This window comes from Seriola aureovittata, chromosome 10, assembly GCF_021018895.1.
Source record: "Seriola aureovittata isolate HTS-2021-v1 ecotype China chromosome 10, ASM2101889v1, whole genome shotgun sequence".
NCBI lineage: Eukaryota > Metazoa > Chordata > Actinopteri > Carangiformes > Carangidae > Seriola > Seriola aureovittata.
In genome coordinates, this window is record NC_079373.1 from 12,300,008 (window position 1) to 12,320,045 (window position 20,038).

Genomic DNA, 20,038 nt, shown 5'->3' on the forward strand with positions numbered 1-20,038 from the left:
ATCACGTTACAGATGATTCACTCACTATTCATTTTGTTGAACGTGCCATCAACAAAACTACGCATGCGTGCGACTGCCAAACAAACAAACCTCACAATATGGCAGAATTTGGTTAAATAGCAGAGCCTCCAAATGCCAGTGCGTATAAATCTGACAGAAAACAATGGCGACCCAAATATGAAGCACCTGCAGTATTTCTAAGCGACCTGGAGGGTGTAACCGAAGCAGGAAGTAGTTCAAGGCTACCACAGATTTTTTTTCATCTTTGTTTTCTGTTTGGCAAACGGCCGAGCCGGCAGACGCTACGTCACTTCCTCAAGTTATTTCCATTTGTTTGTGACAAACGCCAGCAGTCATCTAGTACTTTTTACACCAAAGATAACGTTACCGTTTTATTTTACAATATGTCAGGGTGAAAACAGCATTACCATTTTTTTCTGTTAACTGCTGTACTCTGAAATTATGCAGGAAATCTAGTGGCTACCAAACGTATTAGCGTTAGCAAAGACAGGAAAACGTGCGTCCGCGAACAGAAGTAGTTGGCCAGCTAACGTTAGCTAGCTAGTTTAGGTTAATTGGCTACCTATTGTTAGCTGCCTTGTTCCCGGTGTCGCTGGTGTTGTAGTGTTGGATAACGTTAGCTGACTTATTCACTTGTAAGCTGATGGAGTGCCCTCATCTGAACTCAAACGTGTGCTGCGCTGTCGATTCATCCAGGTTCCCTAACGGCACTCCGTCCTCCTGGTGTTGCAACGGTAAGGGAAATGTTTGTCACCCTTTAATGTTAAAATAAATTACATCTGTTCATATACTGTTTGGGATCCTAGCCTCTGGTCAGGGTACTGACACTGCCACATGTGTTGCAGCTACAATAGACACTGTAGCTACAAGTACGCACACCAGCTATCACAAGGGCAAATTAAAATTCACAAGATAGTGTATCTCCTTGTCAAACATGAAAGAATGGCCTATTGAAAGACAAATCACAATAGTATTGTCTCATTAAACTGTTGATTTCACAAATAAGACAGCCTCTTTTTTCATCTCCAGTTTGCAGGTCCAATAAAAGTCCATGGATTTGCCTTACCTGTCAGTTGGTCCATTGTGGAAGGTAAGTTGGTGTCTGCTGTTGTTTTGTTGGCAACTAAAGCTGCATTCAAGAGTGGCAAACATAGTCCTTTTGCTTTTGGTGACCATTTTGAACCAGTAAATCAATTATTCATTCACATAAGCGCTGCAAGATGTAAATTAAGGTTCGTAGTTTACAGAAGTCAGACAGTGGTCACTGAGATTGCCGTGTTTAAATACAGCCCTCGAAACCAGAGGTTAAAAAAATATGTTTAGTATTTGTCTTAAATATTCTCACAGAGCTGCAATTGTATTAGGATAGGCCTGGTTAACCCCATTTGTTGCCTCGGGTGAATTATAATTTTATTCTTGAGACACAGCTAAGTGTTAATTTTTCTCCTTGATGGACTTTCACAAACCTAGAGGGTTTTGTCTTTTACAACACATACAACTGTTAGATACAATACATAAAGGTTTCGCAAGTTGGAACTTTATTTTCTAAGACAGTAGACAAAAATGACACATTTCTTTGCTTGGTTTTGTACATCATAAGAATATTGTAACACATTGTGTATATAAATCTTGAATAATGTAAAACAAACATTTATAAATGTAACAGGTGATAGCTGGAATGTAGGTGAAATATCTATTTTATTATGCAGCAGACGGATTATGTTTTTATCTAAATGGTTAGATGAGTTTTGAAGATTCTGGAAAGACTCAAAACATCAGGATGTGTTGTTTTCTGGGTTTTCCAAAGATTTCAAAGGTTTTTTCTTTTAGTCAAATAGATGCATAGCTCTGTTACTTGAATGTAATGGTAATACACAAGAGGTATTAACAGTTATAGTCTGGTAGTTGAGAGGCAGCATAGTTGTTCTGGAGAGCATTTTGAGCATAAATCAGGCCAATACACGTTGATAGTTGTGTTCTAAAATAATCTATTTTTATCTAGATATGTCAATGGACATGCAAAGAAGCACTTTGAAGACAGTCAAGTCCTTGGCATTAGTCAAAGGAAGGGTGAGAAACAGGAGAAAGAGAAATCCCATCACTCTGTCTGCATGGACTGCAGCAACTACAGCGTATTTTGGTGAGTGTCCTTCATGACAAACCTATCTATGTCTACAATCTGTGACTCACCATGGGGCCCTGTAAAAGTACAGTCATTAAAATGTTTAAGAGTCAATGGATTGTTATTCCATGGTAATGGGAACCAAATGCCTTTTTTTCTTCTTCTTTTTTTTTTTTAACAATCTTCAGTAATGTATTGAGGCTTGATCAGTTACTTTGCAAGTGATCCAACATTCTTCTGGCTACATGACACAAATAATCGCATGTTGATGCCAAACAAAACAGTTATTCAAATTTTATAAACTATATGAGGTATTTAATGAAAATCACTCATGCCACATATACACCTATGTATCAGTCCTACACTGTGGTTCAGTGCTAACACAGTGAAGCGCGACGCAGATATATTTATTACTACTGTGTTTGTTATGCAAGATTTTGATTGTTTCAAAATGTTATGTTTAGCTTTATTGTTATTTGTATATGTATTCATGTTAAGTATGTATATATCTTGTCTAATGTGGATTTTATAGTTACAGATGTGATGAATTTGTTGTCAATGACACCAAACCTGGACAAGTGCAGAAGGTGAGGGAACATCTTCAGAGTTTAGAAAAGTAAGTACTCAAGAATTAAGTCTTTTTGTGTCATTGTGTTACTTCATCTTCATTAAGTTTTCAGAAAAAACCCCTGGCTTGTCAGGAGGATACCCATAGCACATGTTTAACAACACTGTCAATAGAAGATCAGTATCCAGATAAAATATTTTTCCCTCTTCCAGCTCAGCATTGATGGGTGACAGACAGAGGAAAAGAAAACTTCAAGAAAGCCCAGCTCCAGACAGCAAATTGTTAAAAGACAATGTAAGTGCCTGAAAATATTATGATGGCTTTCTTTTGTAAGAAGAAGCAAAGTTGCAGCCACTCAGCCTCTGTGCAAATTTTAAATTAAAATTTAAAAAGTTATTATTGCAATATCTTTAAATGTTAGTGTAGATCTTCAGTTTTTTGTCCCTCAGACATTTGAATATTAATATATATATATATATATATATATATATATATGTGTGTGTATGTATAATAAATCTACATATTAATGTGTCTCACTCTTCCATTTCAGGATGGGGTAGCCTTAGGTGCTACAGGCCTGCGGAACTTGGGCAACACGTGCTTCATGAATGCCATTCTGCAGTCCCTCAGGTAAGGCTCTGCACTGAGGATGAGGTATGTGGGTGGTGAACTGGGTTTGCAGCATGGTTCAGTAGCTCAGCCCCTGTAGACCCGGGGCCCCACAACCAGTCATCCTTTATTAATACAGTCTGGGGCACAGTCAGGGGGATTACATGGGCTGCTTGGAAACAAGACACAGTTAAAGGCCAGATTTTCCAACTAATTTGCCTGGTCCCTAAAGGATTATACTGGTGTGTTTGCACATTTTCTTTGTGTAACGTACATCTGATATGACTGCTGACCATTTGCTAAAGCATGCCATAGATTAAAAACAATCTGGTATCCTACTTTCCAGCCACTCATTCCTTTCCATTAATTTCAATATGGTGTTAAAATCCATTTGCAGAACCTTGAAATGTGCTTCAAGAAGCTAATTCATCACTCTGAATATACAGTTGTCTTTGTTACATGTATATTATATTCGCAGTGCTTACCTTGGCTGCAACCTTCAAGTTTATATAAAAATGCAACTTAAAAGCTTCATCAACTTTTAAAAAAATCTATTTATTTTTCATTTATCATTATTTTTTAAAACACAGAAATAAATAAAAATGATGACAAATAAAACATAAACACAGTAGAGCAGAAAGCAACATAACATCATTAAAAGGGAGTGCATGAATGGTATAGAATTTCTTGTAATTCACTGATGAGAATATGCTTCAGGATGTTATGTTTATGGGCTGGTAGGAAGCTACAATGGCTTAGATTTGACTAGCCAACTGAAAAGCATGGCTGTGCTGTAAGAAAATCAAATCCAGAAACAGAAGTCATAACAAGAATGACATAACTTGGCTAATTTTAAAAAGGTTGTTGTTTGTTATTTGAATCTACAACTTTAGCTCTGTAACCAAAAGTACCAGCAAATTAATAGTAACTAATGGCTGCTTGGACATTTGGAAAACATTTTAAATCTAAAAAAAGAAAAAAGAAAACTGACATAGTTTGGAGGAGGGTCAGCAGTAAATAAACAACTTGATTTATCTGCGATTAAAATGCAAAAACATCCATATGATCATTCAGCAGAGTTAAGGCAAGCATATATAACTAACCTAGATCTTGGGCAGTTTACTTAGTTGATAATAGTTGTTCTTGCCTGTTACATTTTTTGCAAATTCTGCAAATCTCAGGTGTCAAGTATCTAATCACTAAATGTGTGTTTTCTTTGACAGCAACATCGAGCAGTTCAGCTGTTATTTCAAGGAGCTGCCTGCAGTAGCTTTACGCAGTGGTAAGACAGCAGGAAGAAGGATGTACCACACCCGCAGCCAAGGGGACAACAGTGTGTAAGGTCCTCTTCTGGAGGGGGGAGGATTTATGGGCTGAGTGCATTGATCTGAAATTAATTTCAGCAAGTATTAAATTGACAAAATAGTTGTTTGTGAGTGATCATGGGAGACAACCCTCTCAGAAATCTTTTCTTATTAGGATCTTAACAACAGTAATTATCTCAATGCTGCTGCAGAGAAAGATTCAATTAGTACAACAAATACAATGAATGACAAGAAAAATAAAAACCATTGTATATAGTATAGCAGTTTTTGACGTGTGTTTATGTGTTAGGCTTTGGTAAGTCTTTTGCATTGATAAGTTTTCTTAACTTAGAACAGTATTAGATATGCTTTAGGGTTTGGTTGCGTCATGTCGTGCAGTGTTGTAACAGGCTTGCTTTATGTTGATCAGGTCTTTGGTGGAGGAGTTCAGGAAAACCCTTTGTTCCCTGTGGCAAGGGAGCCAGACAGCCTTCAGTCCAGACTCCTTATTTTATGCCATATGGAAAATCATGCCAAGTTTCAGGTATGCCAACACTGTACAGAGTATTTTTCAGAATTAAGCTCCTAATACTGAGCAGTTAACAGTTTCTTTTTCAGTTCAGTTTTCTGTCTTTGTGCTGAAGTGTAACATGTTAGAGTCAAAATATTGAGAGTTATTACAGTAGTGTAATTTAAAGCTGTGTTTGTGTGTCCAGGGGCTATCAGCAGCAGGACGCCCATGAGTTCATGCGTTACCTGCTGGACCACCTGCACAGGGAGCTCCAGTACAGTCGCAATGGGGCGTCTCTACAAGTCTCACCTCAGGATGGGGTCAGACTCTCCACAGCAGAGGGCAAATGCTGCATGTAGGTCCATCTAACCTTACAATTATTTTGTTTTTGCCAGTTTACATATGTGTTTTTGTGTTTGTGCTGTTTTCCAGCTGAATTTATATCGACCAAGTACACATTTAGCACTGTAATAGTCATGCTATCCACCATCCATGACTTGGCTCATGAAAGTGTCTGTTTCCTTTTTGTTGATCCAATAACCCATTTAACGATGGCATATTGTATATTATTCCTTAGCTTATACATTGATTGAACACAAGAAGATTTTAATTTATACTCATTAATGATTAGAACTGCTTTATGTTTGCCTTTTGATTCTTTACAGAAATGGGAATGCCAGTGTTGTCACATCAATTTTTGGTGGAATACTTCAGAATGAAGTCAACTGCCTCATATGTGGGACAGAATCTCGGAAGTTTGATCCATTTCTTGGTAAGGCAATTTTTGTTAGTGACAAACCACATACAGAAAGTTGAAGAAAAGTACAGTATTTTTTTTCTTTTCAGTCATTTTGTGACCTGGCAAAGCCATTTCTACTGCAAACCTCTCACCATTAGTGTTGCTCCCTATCACAAAGTGAAATGTGTATATTTTTTCTCTACATGACAAAGTGAATGAAAAAATGTAGACTCACTGTCACTTTGGGGTATATAAGTACAGCACGATACAGCCTGATGATGTATGATATCAGAAAATTAATATCTTTTCCTTTTGACACTAGATCTGTCTTTGGACATTCCCAGCCAATTCAGACAAAAGAGAAGTAAGGACCAGGAGCCAGGGCCAACATGCACCTTACGTGGTAGGTTTCCCACTGTTAAAGGCAATGACTCATAAGACATGTTTTTTTTGGCAGTATTAGTTTCTATTTATGAACTGCTGAGTTTAATGACAGCATTTTATATTTGCTTGGTTTTGTTTTAGACTGCCTACGTAGCTTCACTGACCTAGAAGAACTTGATGAAACTGAGCTGTACTATTGCCACAAGTGTAAAAAACGACAGAAGTCCACGAAGAAATTCTGGATCCAAAAGCTGCCAAAGGTAGGAGACGGAAATCCTCATTTAATTTATTACTCCTTACTAATTTGACTGATTATTCTGTGAAAGTAAAGTACTGGGGAAAGTGGTGTGCTCTGGTGTAACTGGAGGTTTTATTTCCAATTGTAGGTTTTGTGTCTGCACCTGAAAAGGTTCCACTGGACGGCCTTTTTGAGAAACAAGGTTGATACCTATGTGGAATTTCCACTGAAAGGCCTGGACATGAGGGGGTACTTACTTGAGGTGAGCTGAGATGCTGATCATGCAGTTTCACAATATAGTTTTTTCAAAAGTTATATCCCAGCCGAGGCATTTCAAAGAATAGCAGACATTCTTTGGCAATCGAGGGGTTTTTACAAGTTGATGACAAATCTTCTGAAAATGATGAAAAAATAAGGAATAATAAACTTATGAAAATGAAACTGGTGCAGCTTTGTTGGACAAAGTCAACAGTCATGTATCAATGGCCAAAGTAAGTACCATAACAGGTCAGAGGTCACCTACTCATTCAGCCCAGTTCTCTGATAATCAGCTGCAGTTCTGTGGACTCCAGAAACAATGACTGTGCCTATACACTAGTATACAACACAAATAAACAATTTCATAAATACTTGTTTTTGTCTGCGTGCAATCTTAGGGAAGATTTGAAGAGAAAAACAAGTTTCTGGAAGTGGTCATTGTGGAAATTTTTATTGGCTTTACCTCAGCCGTACTTGTAGAGACCATCAAAATACCACAAGAACCTAGTGTACTTGTGCCAAATTTAAACCTTTTGTAATGAAGGGGTAAGGTTTGGTAACCTTAAAAAGGAGCCACGAATCACACTATGGAAAAATCATCAGCAAAATGCCAGACAGCTGACTCTGGTAAAACACGAAATATGAGTGTAATGACTGCATTGTAAGTTGAGCAGCCACAGACAGCATGAAGAATAGACAATTTGAAATGTAGATATTACAGAAGGCCTGTTTTATATGCACAAATTACAATAGCTCATTTGCTAAACTAGTAATTTAGACTGAAATTTTCCTTTTCACGGTCAGCTGATGATGGAGGAAAAAAAATATGTCTTGCCATGAGATAATTTTTGGCCTCTGCCTGACCAGAGATGCGCTGCATCTGGAAAATGATGGAGATTTGTGTACACACTAATGAATTGGATCTTTAAAAATGTACCAAATTTAGATTTTAAATGACTTATTAACAGTAATGGGCAGGCCTGTGTTGTTGCAGTACCACATGTAGTGTGTTTATTGTTTAGCAGTAGCATCACTTAGTGGCAACTGCATTGGTGGCAGATCTCCAGCCTGCCATGTAGGATGAGTCAAGAGCTTCTGTTTAGTGTTCAGGAAATCAGAAGGGCTGTACTCAGTGTCCGCTACATTTGTGCAGATGCCTGAAATATAATGTACTTAGATCATTCTGTGTCAAAGACCAGCTAAGTGTTTACCCTCTTAGGTGTCTGAATGTTGAGTTGCTCCAGGGGGCACTATTGTAAAGCAGTTCTGTTTCTGACTGATTTCACAGTGGGAACAAAGGAAAAACGGGAATTTTCCTTCAAATTATTCCTTTTTTGTTGCTACGGTCCTTTAAGTTGTAATGTTTTTGAGTCAGTGAAGCCTCTTGTCCTTGTATAAAAACACCTGTGAGTCCTCTATTACGCTGCCTCTGTTACCGCCCAGGATGTTTGGTTTTTGAGACTACCACTATTTTCACTTGAAACTTGTCAGGTTTATATGTGTCTACCAGTATGACAGTTAGACATTTGGCTTGAATGCACATTCAGATGCTAAGCTATCCTTCTACCCTCTGTTGTAAATCTTTGGGGCACAATGGTGTGAGTGGAACTGAGTCCAGAGAGGACATTCTCATCTTGCTCTTTTACGTTTGCAGCCAGAGAACGCATTACCAGAGAGTTGCCTGTATGACCTTGTTGCTGTCGTAGTGCATCATGGCTCTGGGTGAGTAGATGTTTAGCATTTCTCAAGTTCGATCTTATGATTTATTTCAATGCCTAAACTGTATAAAACTGTTATAATTGTGAAAATGTGGGTACCAAAGAAGTATCTTACTTTAAGTATACAAAGGGAATAGTTATAATTGATACTCAGTGCTTCTGGATTCAAGTGTCATATGTGTAATTATAATTTGCTGTTTTAATGAGCACTTAAAACAGCCACAAGCTGCAGCATCTTGATACCAGATGCATTTGTGACCATGGTAGCAAAATTAACAGCTGTGTCCCCACATGGAAAAAATAAAATCAACACTCAACCGTAAATCTATACATTATCATCTGCTGACCAGTTCTGCCTACCGCAGTTGGCTGTCACTCACTCCATTGCTGTAAAAACAATTCAGATCGAGTTTAGTTGTAAAGCCTTGTGGACAGCTGCAGTTTAAAAATTCATGAAGCCACTAAACGCTGAAAGGCATTAGGCTGAGAGTCCTTGAAAATGCGTTTAGATATGCCAAGAGCTACTGTTGATTGAAGCGCTGCTGTTTCTACCTTTGGCCTCTGAGTGGTGATGTTGCACTGCTGCCGTGCTGCGAGGCTGAACACGTCCCTCTCTCTTCAGCAGCAGTAAATGAAGTCTTGTCAGACGCCGCTGATCGGAACATAATGTATATGTCTGTGTTCACAGGGTTGGATCAGGGCATTATACAGCATATGGCAGCCACAAGGGCGGCTGGTACCACTTCAATGACAGCACAGTAACTCTGACCAATGAGGACACAGTGAGGAAAGCCAAGGCCTACATCCTTTTCTATGTGGAGAGGACTGTCCAGGTGGCCTCAGACCAGACTGCCACAAACAGCACAGCCACAAACAAACCTGCTGTGGACACGGCAGCCGTGGACGGTGCTTCTTCAGAAGCAGTTGCTCAGGACATGGCTGCAGCAGACACAGTAGCCACAGACAGCGTTTTGATGGATACGTCAGCCATGGACGAGAAAGCCCCAGATAGTGCCACCCTGGAAAATGTGGGCAAAGACATGGCTGCAATGGATGAAGCTGACATAGCGTCAGTGGAGGCCACAGCAGATAGGGATACCTCAGACAAGGCCGCAACAGAGGGAGCTAGCCAAGCTATACAAACAGTTGCACAATGATTGTCTCAGACTTCACCGTCTCAGACCAGCTCCTCACTCCATTTTGGCTTCACCTCAGCCACATCTCTCACAGTGCTTGATTATGATAGTTAATTTTCACGTTTAATATGTGCAACTATTTTGTTTTTATGACCTGCATGAAAGCATCATGTATAATTTGCTGCTTGATTTTTGTTTTGTATGACTTTCTGCATTTATTTCCTTGATGTTGTATTCCTCAGTTGAGGTAGACTTCTCCGTAACCTAATAGATTCCAAAGGTGATCGTTTAAAGTAATGAAGTAAAGCTTTAGCCTTGGAAAACCTCAGTTGGTCCAATGTTTATCCTAGACTGATGAGATTCGTTGTGTGAAGACAGTGTGTCATTGTAACAATATTTGGAGTCTTTATTGTTTTTAAAGTTTCTAATTTTATATTTTCCACCTCTTAAGAACCTCATAGTTCTCTTTTCCAGGTATTAGGAGAGATTTTAGGATTTAGAATGCAATGCATTTATTGACTGACAAGTGCTCATTAGGGCTGTAGAAAGTTGTTTTAACCTCTTGACCAGAACCAATGTGAAAGAAATGATCATTCTCAAATTGTTTTGTTTGTCTGTATCGGTGCTGGAGAATCTTTTAACATTTTATGTTGATCTGAAATGGGCTTAGACACGGGCCCCGATGAAATTCTCTTTTTAAAATATGTATCAGGCAAAGTGAACATGACAAAATACAAAAGGAGAATCTTTTTTCAAATGTTTGGTGTTCTCTTTTTTTTATCCTTGGGGGGGAAAATAAAAATTCACCTTTTTCTGAACCCCACTCCCTTACTAATAACCCAGAAAATCCATTGCCACAACCAGACAAACTGTAGCAGTGACAACTAAACGGGCAGATAAGGTTATTTATCTCTACCATTACTCTTTTAAGCAGCTAAAATCTTCTCTCTCTATCCACTAGGTGCTAATGTAGAACCATAAAGAAAAATGTCAGATTTTAGATCAAGATTGAGTTTATTTGTGCTTCAGTTAGTTTGTAGTTCAGTTAGTTAAACCACAGTTGAACGATACTGATGCTTCATGAGCTGTTATACAATTAATTTGTGTTCACAGACGTAAGTTTGCAGTGTTGGGAAGATGAAAAATAAAACTCCAGGACAGACAGTCCGGGCAGAGTTGACACAATTGGTCAATTGACAAAATATTAATCTGCAACAGATTAATTATTTAAATTCTTGCTTTTCAAATGTGAGATTTTGTTGCGTTTCCTCTTCTGGCATTATAGTAAACTGATATCTTTGATTTTTTTTGGACAGAAAGTGATTTGAAGACCTCATCTTGGACTAATTGTGTCCCATCTTTCACCATTTTATAGTGATATCTAGACCAAATGATTTATCAGTAATGAAAACAATCTATAGTTGCTGCCTTCAAACCCCCCAAAATTTTTTTTACTATGTTTACCTATAATTTGTCCAGCATATTCTGTTGCTGGATGTTATATTTTTTATACATTTTTATGTTCTTAGAAAAAGTTTAATATCAAATATCTAAATAAATATAGACTACAATTACAATTTTTCAAATGTAAACATAAAGTGTTCATATATTGACTTGTTTACCTATGATGTAATGTGATTTTGTTGGCTGGGGACATGCACACAGGAAGGTACTTTATATGCCCAACACCCTTATTATGGCTTGTAATGGAAAACAACTTTTGATATGTTCAAGTATGACCTTAGAGGAGAGACTGCAATTTTTTTTTTTTTTTTTTTTTAGCATGCCATTTTTTTTGTTGTTTTTTTTCCTTCCCTCTAGTGAACATCTCCACCCACACACACACACACACACGCACATTCATAAGAGCTCCCCTCGGGACACGTGCCAGCCAGCCAGCCTTCTCGCTCAGGCAGAAACAAGCGCTCCTGTATGTTGATGAACAGCTGCTCTTCCTCGCCTGCTCACAGGTGGCTGTGGGCTCGCTACTCTGTCCCCATTAATGACACAAGTAGCCTTTTTTCCCTCCTTTTTCTTATCCTCTCAAAGGCTAGATCACAGCTGCTAATAATGAGCTCACATTGCATTGTGTGTGTGTGCTAGTTTGTTAGATCAGAGGTCTGGTAAAGGACATTATGACACAGTGAGTCACAGTACAGGCTGAATTCAGCTTCCCAACAGTGGCATTTCCCAGTGTCCCTGTTTTTTTGTTTTTTTTTCAGAGGTTGGTGATAACTAGTGGAACAGAGTGTAGCTAGCAATGTACTGTGGAGTGATGACATAGATATAATGGTATTTTTCCTTTTGCCATCTCAGTATGTCCTCTGCGCTCCAATTGAGCAATTTCAGGCACACACTGAGTCATAGTTCACCGTGTTCCTTGAGGCAAAGTCCTACGTAACACTGTTTGTGCTCGTGACTTTCACTCACATGAAGGGTGTGCCAGGTTTAGGTGAGGTTGAAATTATAATGGCTCTGTCATTATTGTGAATATAACAAAGGAAGGTTCTGTGGTCATAAAAATGGGTCATTAAAATCGTGTTGTTAAGCATTCATATAATACAGTGCAATAGGTGTCTGCTACTGTAAAGGCTACCTTTGTAAAAACTAATTCCACTAAGTAATTTGTGTTGTGTTTTGCTCCACCCAACATCACGTGGACAAAAGTATCTTTAATTTTTTTCCAGCACCTACGGTTCATCTTTAAACATGACAGAATTAAAACATAAACATTCCCTCCTGACAGGTTTGAAGACTCGTCTTTAGATAATGCTGACGTGGGTTTTTCAACAAAAATGTTTAATTGCCTCCTTAAAAAAATGACATCTATTCCTTCTCCCTCGTTGAAAAAATGTTGAATGTGAAAACAGCCTTGTGGTGTCCAACTCGTACATCACTGCACACTGAAGGTTAAACATCACTGTGAAGGAACAACAAAACATTTCGGAGGGGATTAAATGTCTCAACAACAGCTGCACATTTTAACTAGAGGAGCATTCGTCGCAGTTGCAGGGTTATTATATTACAGTGCATTTTGGAGGTGTTTCTCTTTTTACGTGTCAGTCTGTCTATCTGTATCTGAGAATTAGGCCAGGGCAGTGTAAACATCTGGCTCAGTCCACTGCTTGCTGCCTGTTGCGAGCCATGACAGATGGAAAGGGAGCGTATGGCTCAAACACTTCCATCTTTGACTGCACCGGCAGTTGTCTTCCCAAAATAGCCCGCACTCCACAGCCTTATATGTGCAGGCCTCCAGCATGTGCCTGAGAAGGCATCATGTATCTAGGCCACACAATACAGGCTGTAGGCTCATTGTTGCTGCTTGCCAGCAGGCCTATCGCTGCCCCGGGGACGAGGCCCCTCTTTCTGTCCTGGGACGGCTCACCATGCACCTCACCCAGCTCAACCGTGAGTGTCTCCTCCACCTCTTCTCCTTCTTGGACAAGGACAGCCGGAGGAGTTTGTCCTTTACCTGTCAGCAGCTGCGCGAGGTCTTCCTGGACCCCCGCCTCTGGAATCTACTCCACTTCAGCTCCCCGTGTCAACTGAGGAGAGACAACTTTGTGCTGGGACCCTCACTGCGTTACTTGACTATTTGCTGGTACTCCAGCAGGGTCCTGCAAGTGTGCAACATTGAGGACTGGCTGAAGAGTTCGTTTCAGAAGGACATCTGCAGCAAACACGAGAGCCTGGTCAGCACTTTCCTGGCCCATGTCTGCCACATGTAAGTGCCTGTGTGTGGTTCTCCCCTGCTTTGTCATGTATTTTAACTACTGACAAACAACCGACAAAATCATTTTTCTAATAGTCAGCAACAAAATACAACAGAGGGTGGCACTAGTGAGTTTTAGGCTTGTGACCCCTTTAACAGAGTGACGTCTATTTGAAACCTGTCATAACCTGTGCCTGCAGGTTGTGACTACTCCAACTCGAGTGATTTATTTTACTGTGTTTGAATCACATTCAGCATTAAAATTATCCTGTGATTCACATCAAAAAAAGGTGTAAAAATAGGTCAGAAAAAATAAGCAAAACATGCATTTTCTGATTTAATCTTATTGGTTCTCTTGTGAGCTCTCTGAGTTATCTTGTGACCCCCCTAGCTTGGTCTCAAATGTGACCGTAGAGCTGAATTAACATCACTCTAACACATCCTCCATTAAAACTGAACATGAGTGGCTTTTTGGGGGGGTTACGCTTCATTGTAAGGTGATCCTGTCATGTTGTCAGTCCTTGTAGCTGCTTTTCACATGGCAATGCGAAAATACTTTCAGGAGCCTGTGGTTTCACTGTTTTGTGCTACACATGAACATTTAAAATTTTGTCTCGAAAAAAAAAAATTTTTTTAGGTCAGATGCATGATCACGCAATTTATGTGTTTTTCAGGGTCGTTCACACCCACCACAAGGAACAAAATAATTTTCATTTAGAGGCACATGGCTTACTGAAACTGCCATGTTTAGCTGTAGGCAGCAGGCAGGAAAATCATTAGAAACAGATGGTGTATCCGGAGCTGGCTATAGAAACAGAAAAATGACACATCTGTGGGACACAAGCCTGATTCTATTAACTAACATAACTGTGGTCAGATATCAAATTATATTTATTGAATGATGTGACAGTTGGATTTGATAGGTCTCTGAAACGTAGCTTTATTGGCTTTTGGCCTTGTGTGCGTGGCTGGCTGCAAGCAGGAGTCAGCCTGGAGAGGCGTAATGAGGTCTCTGGATAATTTTTTCGAGGTAGCCAGTAATAACCGTTGATGTGAGGGAGCCAGGCCACCGCAGCTGGCTGGGAGAAGAGGAGGGAAGAGGGGCTGGCTCATGCGCTCAGCGTATGACCCTGTGAGGATTTCCTGTATTGTGAAATTTGAGACGCAAGACATGCGAGCTGCGAGACCAGTCGAAAGTAGAACCACCTACTTTGTCTGGGTCCTGTATCTCAACGGGCTCAAGGCACACTCACTGCATACTGATAAAGCCTCCCAAATAGTCTGAGGGAGAAAAAAAGCAAGTGCACGTGACAAAGTGGGAGGGGACACGGACAAGCTGTGGGGGTGATAAAGAGTGATTTGGCTGCAGACCCTCCCAGTCAGCTGCAGACTGGAGATTTACGCAGGCAGGTGGAGCCTACAATTGGCTCTTTGTTGCTGTCAGAGGAATGAACATGTGCATCTGTCTCTGCCTGCCTCTTCCTGGATAAGACTCCACGCAAACTCTGACGCCAAGCTCATGTCAGTCTTTTTTTTTTTTTTTTTCTTTTTTTATCTTCATGGAAAAAACTTTAAAACATCGCATGTCGGCGGTCCGCTTTTTAGTTCAGTTTCCATTGTAATGAGCCTTGAGTACAAGACGACTACAGTAAATCAAAAAAAATTGATTTTGATTTTGATCTTGAGATCACAGCATTAGAGTTATGCAACATGAATTAACATGCTAAGCATGCCATGTAGTGTAGGTTGCACAGTGGGTGGCACAAGAAGCTTTGGCTTTTATGGTTAAATCTTTCTGAGTAGTTTAATTTCAAGATGAGCACCAATCGAATAAATTGATGCGTTCTCTTAGACTGCAAGCACATCTTGAGTGACTATTTAGGTTATGAGTTATGACTTCTGCTCACAAAGTGCCCACAGTTTCAGCTGACAGCTGCTTGAAAATATTCACTACTGAATTTAGATAGTAAAAGACTTACAAAATCTATTTAGCATGTTTGAAAGGAACCCTTCCACTTAACAGAGTAAGGGAGGGGAATGTTAAATATATGTCTCAGTTCCTTTTCAAGTTCACTGGATAATTTGACCAGACAGAATAACCATCAGGAAACCAAAGAGGTCATTAGAGAGATGATTACAGGTTGGTGGTGTGGTGCTCTGCTTCTGCTCAGCTCAGACCCGACTGGCCTCTATGTTGTGTGTTTTAATGGGGAATACATCATGTCTCAAACTTTAATGGAAACAAGAAAACACACGCAGACATTTCTGCGACGTACAGTATAGATAGAAGTTGTCAACGGGCAGTACAAAGAAAAAATAAGGCAAGGGAATTTGAAGAGGATAGATTGAGACAAGGTGGCCTGGAGATAATTACATGCGTTTGTGCGAAAAACAACAACATCAACAACACTCATGAAAATCTGTGCAAAGTGAGGGGACGCAGAGAGGGTGGATTATGTAACAACGTGAAGTTTGTATACCTATCATGTTTACCACCAACCTGTGCCTTCAGTTCTGAGGCACACTAGTTATCAGAGAGCAGCTGAATCTCTAAATGCCACCAGCTTTGAGCTCTTGTCATTACTCTGCTCTACCTCCTCCTTGTTTCTTTGGTTAATGTCAATACTGTGCAGTCACATCCGCTGATAAAAAAACCCCCACATTGGCTGTCCCCCGCCCACCCTCCGTGCAACAATGAGACGGGGCACGTGGATTGACTATGCTATCCCATGTTCAGAGGTTACTGGGGCAGCAGCCTCAACACTTGCAGGCAACTGGAATATGTTTGGCTCACATGTGGTAAAGTGGTAAGATTATGTAAGTCTTTATGTAATCTGCGTCAGTGAACGTGAATGACATCCCCGGTCCGTAGCCATCAGAGTGTCTGTCGTGCCAGCTCTGTGCCGCCAGCCTGCCAGTAGGTTGCAGTGCACTCCTGATACTGGGTGGAGACATGCAGTAGCACATGCATTTTCACAGCAACATTCATTTGTAGAAGTAATTCCTGCAAAATGTAGCATGAGAATTTTTTTTTTTTTTACCATGCTGTCATTCATCAAACATCCTGTAATTGTTCTGTGCAATAGCAACATACTCTATTTATTCACAAAAGCTTGTTAAAGGACGGAAACACATAAGCCCAGTGGGACACAGTGTAAAGAAAAGATAGCTTGCTCTGGGTGTTGAACCACCCTGTAGTTAAAAATATCATGTTGCTGCCTCTCAGTGGTGGTGGTTATATGTAATTCACCTATGGCTGACCCCGTGATCTACAGTATACTGAATGTTTGCCTCTGTTATTTGATTCTATCCAAGAGATCTGAAGAGTATTCATCTTCACACACGCCAAACAGCATTGCTTACTCAACACTAGTCCTTCTCCAAACAAACTCATCATGCCCTATAATATATGTCCCCAAGCGTGATGAGTAAAGATGACTCAAAACAGGTCTTAGGTACAAGTTGTACTCTAATCACGTGTGTGGAAACCTGTCATTGGCTAATAACGTCACTGCCACTGTCTGTGCACGTAGGTGTCCCAACCTGCTCCAGATAACCCTGTCTGGCTGTGGACACATCACCGATCAGGATGTGATCTCCGTGCTGCAGAGCTGCAGGAAGCTGCGCCGCCTCCGCCTGGAGAACTGCGTCCGCATCACCGACTGCAGCCTGCGGGAAGGTGTGGTGGCTCATGGAAACGGTCTGGAGGAGGTCAAGGTGGACTTTTGCAGGAACGTCACTCAGGCGGGGCTGCAGGCTGTCAGGGGGAACAGGCCGGGGATCCAGCTGAGTGCAGAGAGGAGCGCTGATATGATCCCTGACAGCAAGCCCGAGGAGAGGGTGCCGCTCAGGAGGACGCTGCAGAAAGTCCTGCAGTTCTCCTGAGGGAAATGCTTCACATGCTTTCACGTGGACCACAAGGGGGGAAAAAAAGATGTGATTTAAGGACTTGTCTGTGTTTGTTCTGTTTTGTATTTATATTTAATAGAAGTGTTTTTTGCACCCTTTTGATATCTTTTTATACAACATGTGCTGAATATGAATCTTCCTTATGTGCCTTTCAAGCTGTCTCTATTCCATGTTATTTTAATCAGGGAGACTTCCACACACACACTTACAATAAAGTCTTATATACACAGGTGGCCTCATTGGTAAATGTTAATCAATAAACATTGAAATGCTGCAATTATATGATTTATATTTGTCATTGTGGGAAATGTGCTTATTCACTTTCTTATTTAGAGTTAGATGAGAAGATCGAAGCCTATAGCAGTAAATGTGCAGTTAATATGAAGATGTTGCCAACAGCCACTTAGTTTAGCACAAAGACTGGAAAACAGGGAAACAGCTAACCTAGCAGTATGCAAAAGTAAAAATAAATAAGTCACCCAGCACCACCTCTAATTCACTATTTAACATAAAATTTATATCTTCTTTGTTTGCTGTTTCATGGAGATGTTAAGGAGGTATCAATCACCTCAAATAACTCTCAGCAAGAAAGTGAATAAGCATAATTCCCCCCAAAAAAGACAAACTATTCCTTTAACAGCACATGCTAGTTTAATTAAAACATCACCTCCCTCGAGCAAGTTATGTCCACCTACATGGTACAAAAGAACAGAAGTCGCATGGTTGCACTGTGCTCTGTGTCTGTCACTCTAAGACATGTCAGCGCTGGGAGGAAGGGTTCTCCTAGGGCGAAGTGGCCCTGCGCCTGAGCTGTGATTGGAATCATGTTATATAAGACTGTGAGACACATGAAAGTAGGTTGATTAGTGGAGTGTGTCTGTCTATAAATGCCATGTGACAATTTTATTGCAGGCTGCTGGGGCGCTACCATGCCTGTCCAATGACTGCATCTCTAAAGAATAACCATACGTTGTCACAAAAGGTCAACTTAATAAGCTTTGTCCCCCATCCTACCAGGACATGTGCTTTTATGATATAATACTGTATTTAGCAAATTGCCCGTTTCATTTTGCTGTTCAAGAAAGTTCACAAAACTGTGTTTGTTTGTTTGTTTGTTTACTTACTGTTTGTATTGTTGTTGTTTTTTTTCAATACTTCTAATTCAAATTTGAGATGGACAAAAATAATAGACAATTTTCTGAATGTAAATGTAAATCTCCATAGTGATGAACCTACAGAAATCAGACCTGTTACAGTTTTCAGCTTCATAAAATAAAAAAAACAAAACAAAAAAAATGACACTTCCTGGTGTTAGTTTGTTGCTATGAATCAAAAACAGACATTTATATATTTCATATAAATTTATATATAAATGATTATGACTCCATGTAGAATCACTACTGAGGCTAAATATTATCTGAATATACCAACTGAAATATATCTATATTGAGGTATTATTGCCGAACTATAGCACTGATGATTGTAAATTTTCTCTCAGCTTCATTATACAAAATGTTTTAGGATAAATTTTTAAAATTTCACTTGGCTTTTAAGTCATTAGACGAGCATCAAGAGCACAGCAACGAGTAATTTTATTTTCTTTCCAGTAAAAACCACATCTTTGCATATTGAGTTGATAAAAGTCAGAACACATTCAAATGAGATACAAGATCATTTTGTCCTCATGATAGCTCTCTCTAAGCACGTGGGACCCCTATTATACTTCATATATATAGTGGTGGCAAAAGAAATCCCCCGAGCGTGGGTGAGGATAATACAGCATGTACAGTTTTAATATAAAATAACGTGTGGTTTTTCCAACAAAGGAAGCCCCAAACCAACTAGATAAATATAACTCTGCTATTGCACTGAGACAGAGGCTCACTGTTTAAAGGCCAGGAAGCAAATGCTATATCATTTACCATCAAGAGACATGCCTTAATAGCAAAGTGCCTGCTGGGATAGACCATTAAGAGTTATGAGTTCCAGGTGTGGAGACACCTGAGGCACATCCGGCTGCCTACAGAACTCCACCACAAGACCAAGTGCGAGACATGTAACAATGCAACGTTTTCAAAGTGTCACTGCTCTGCTTGTTTCTTGTAGGGGCAGGGTTTTTTTTTTTTTTTTTTTTTTGCTCCTCTGATTTCAAAAGAAGACAATCTTGTCAGACCTGTTGCCCAGATGCGTGTCCTTAAAAGCACTGCGTTTTGCTGTGCAAGCCATTCAATGTAAGGCAGCTGCAGTCCTTTTTGTTACCACAACAGTACTGATGTGTATAACATTGTATGACTCCTCCTCCTTTATGCGGCTCCTTCATTATATCTGCATTGTGAATAAAGTATCCAAGCACAGCCTTCACTCTGATGGAATCCAGGGAGAAGTAATGATTCGTACTAACGAACAAAAAGCCAGCTTGTGTTTGAAAAGAGCAGCTATGTTGAATAGAAAGACACACTCTGAGCTGAACAAGCATTTTCTGTGTGAATGATTTGATATTTAAAGTTTTCCGCAAGCTCATAAATACATAATAAGGATATTCACAGTATATGTCATTGAAATCTCAAACACTTCATGTAATGCAAATGTTCTTTTATTGGATCTGTGCTGGTACATTCAGCGTAATCGTGATTTTGTGTTGGCCTCATTTAGTTGTTTAGTTGTAAAAAAGGATTGCTCATGTAAGAAGTGGTGTAATATGAATCCTCCAAGATCAAATGTGGACCCCCACATGCGTCTGTCTCCACTTTGGAGTGTTAAGGACCTAAAACTTGTTTAAGCAACCTTCCCTGAGGTGGAGCAGACTGGG

The 20,038-nt window shown here is 39.9% G+C and overlaps 2 protein-coding genes across 2 annotated transcripts; both read left to right on the forward strand.

The window, feature by feature from the left end:
- The first annotated feature begins 239 nt into the window (after positions 1–239).
- Positions 240–10,365, forward strand: usp3 (ubiquitin specific peptidase 3). Its single transcript, XM_056387796.1, has 15 exons — positions 240–755; positions 1,051–1,111; positions 2,024–2,161; positions 2,676–2,759; positions 2,924–3,005; positions 3,262–3,341; positions 4,544–4,657; positions 5,055–5,168; positions 5,341–5,490; positions 5,801–5,907; positions 6,197–6,277; positions 6,400–6,518; positions 6,645–6,758; positions 8,409–8,476; positions 9,161–10,365. The coding sequence occupies exons 1-15, from the start codon at positions 665–667 to the stop codon at positions 9,627–9,629; spliced, it is 1,872 nt and encodes a 623-aa protein (XP_056243771.1). The 5' UTR covers positions 240–664; the 3' UTR covers positions 9,630–10,365.
- A 121-nt stretch (positions 10,366–10,486) lies between these two features.
- On the forward strand, positions 10,487–19,711 carry fbxl22 (F-box and leucine-rich repeat protein 22). The gene is made up of 2 exons (XM_056387797.1): positions 10,487–13,332; positions 16,854–19,711. Exons 1-2 carry the CDS (start codon positions 12,866–12,868, stop codon positions 17,203–17,205), a joined length of 819 nt encoding a protein of 272 aa, XP_056243772.1. The 5' UTR covers positions 10,487–12,865; the 3' UTR covers positions 17,206–19,711.
- Positions 19,712–20,038: the final 327 nt, after the last annotated feature.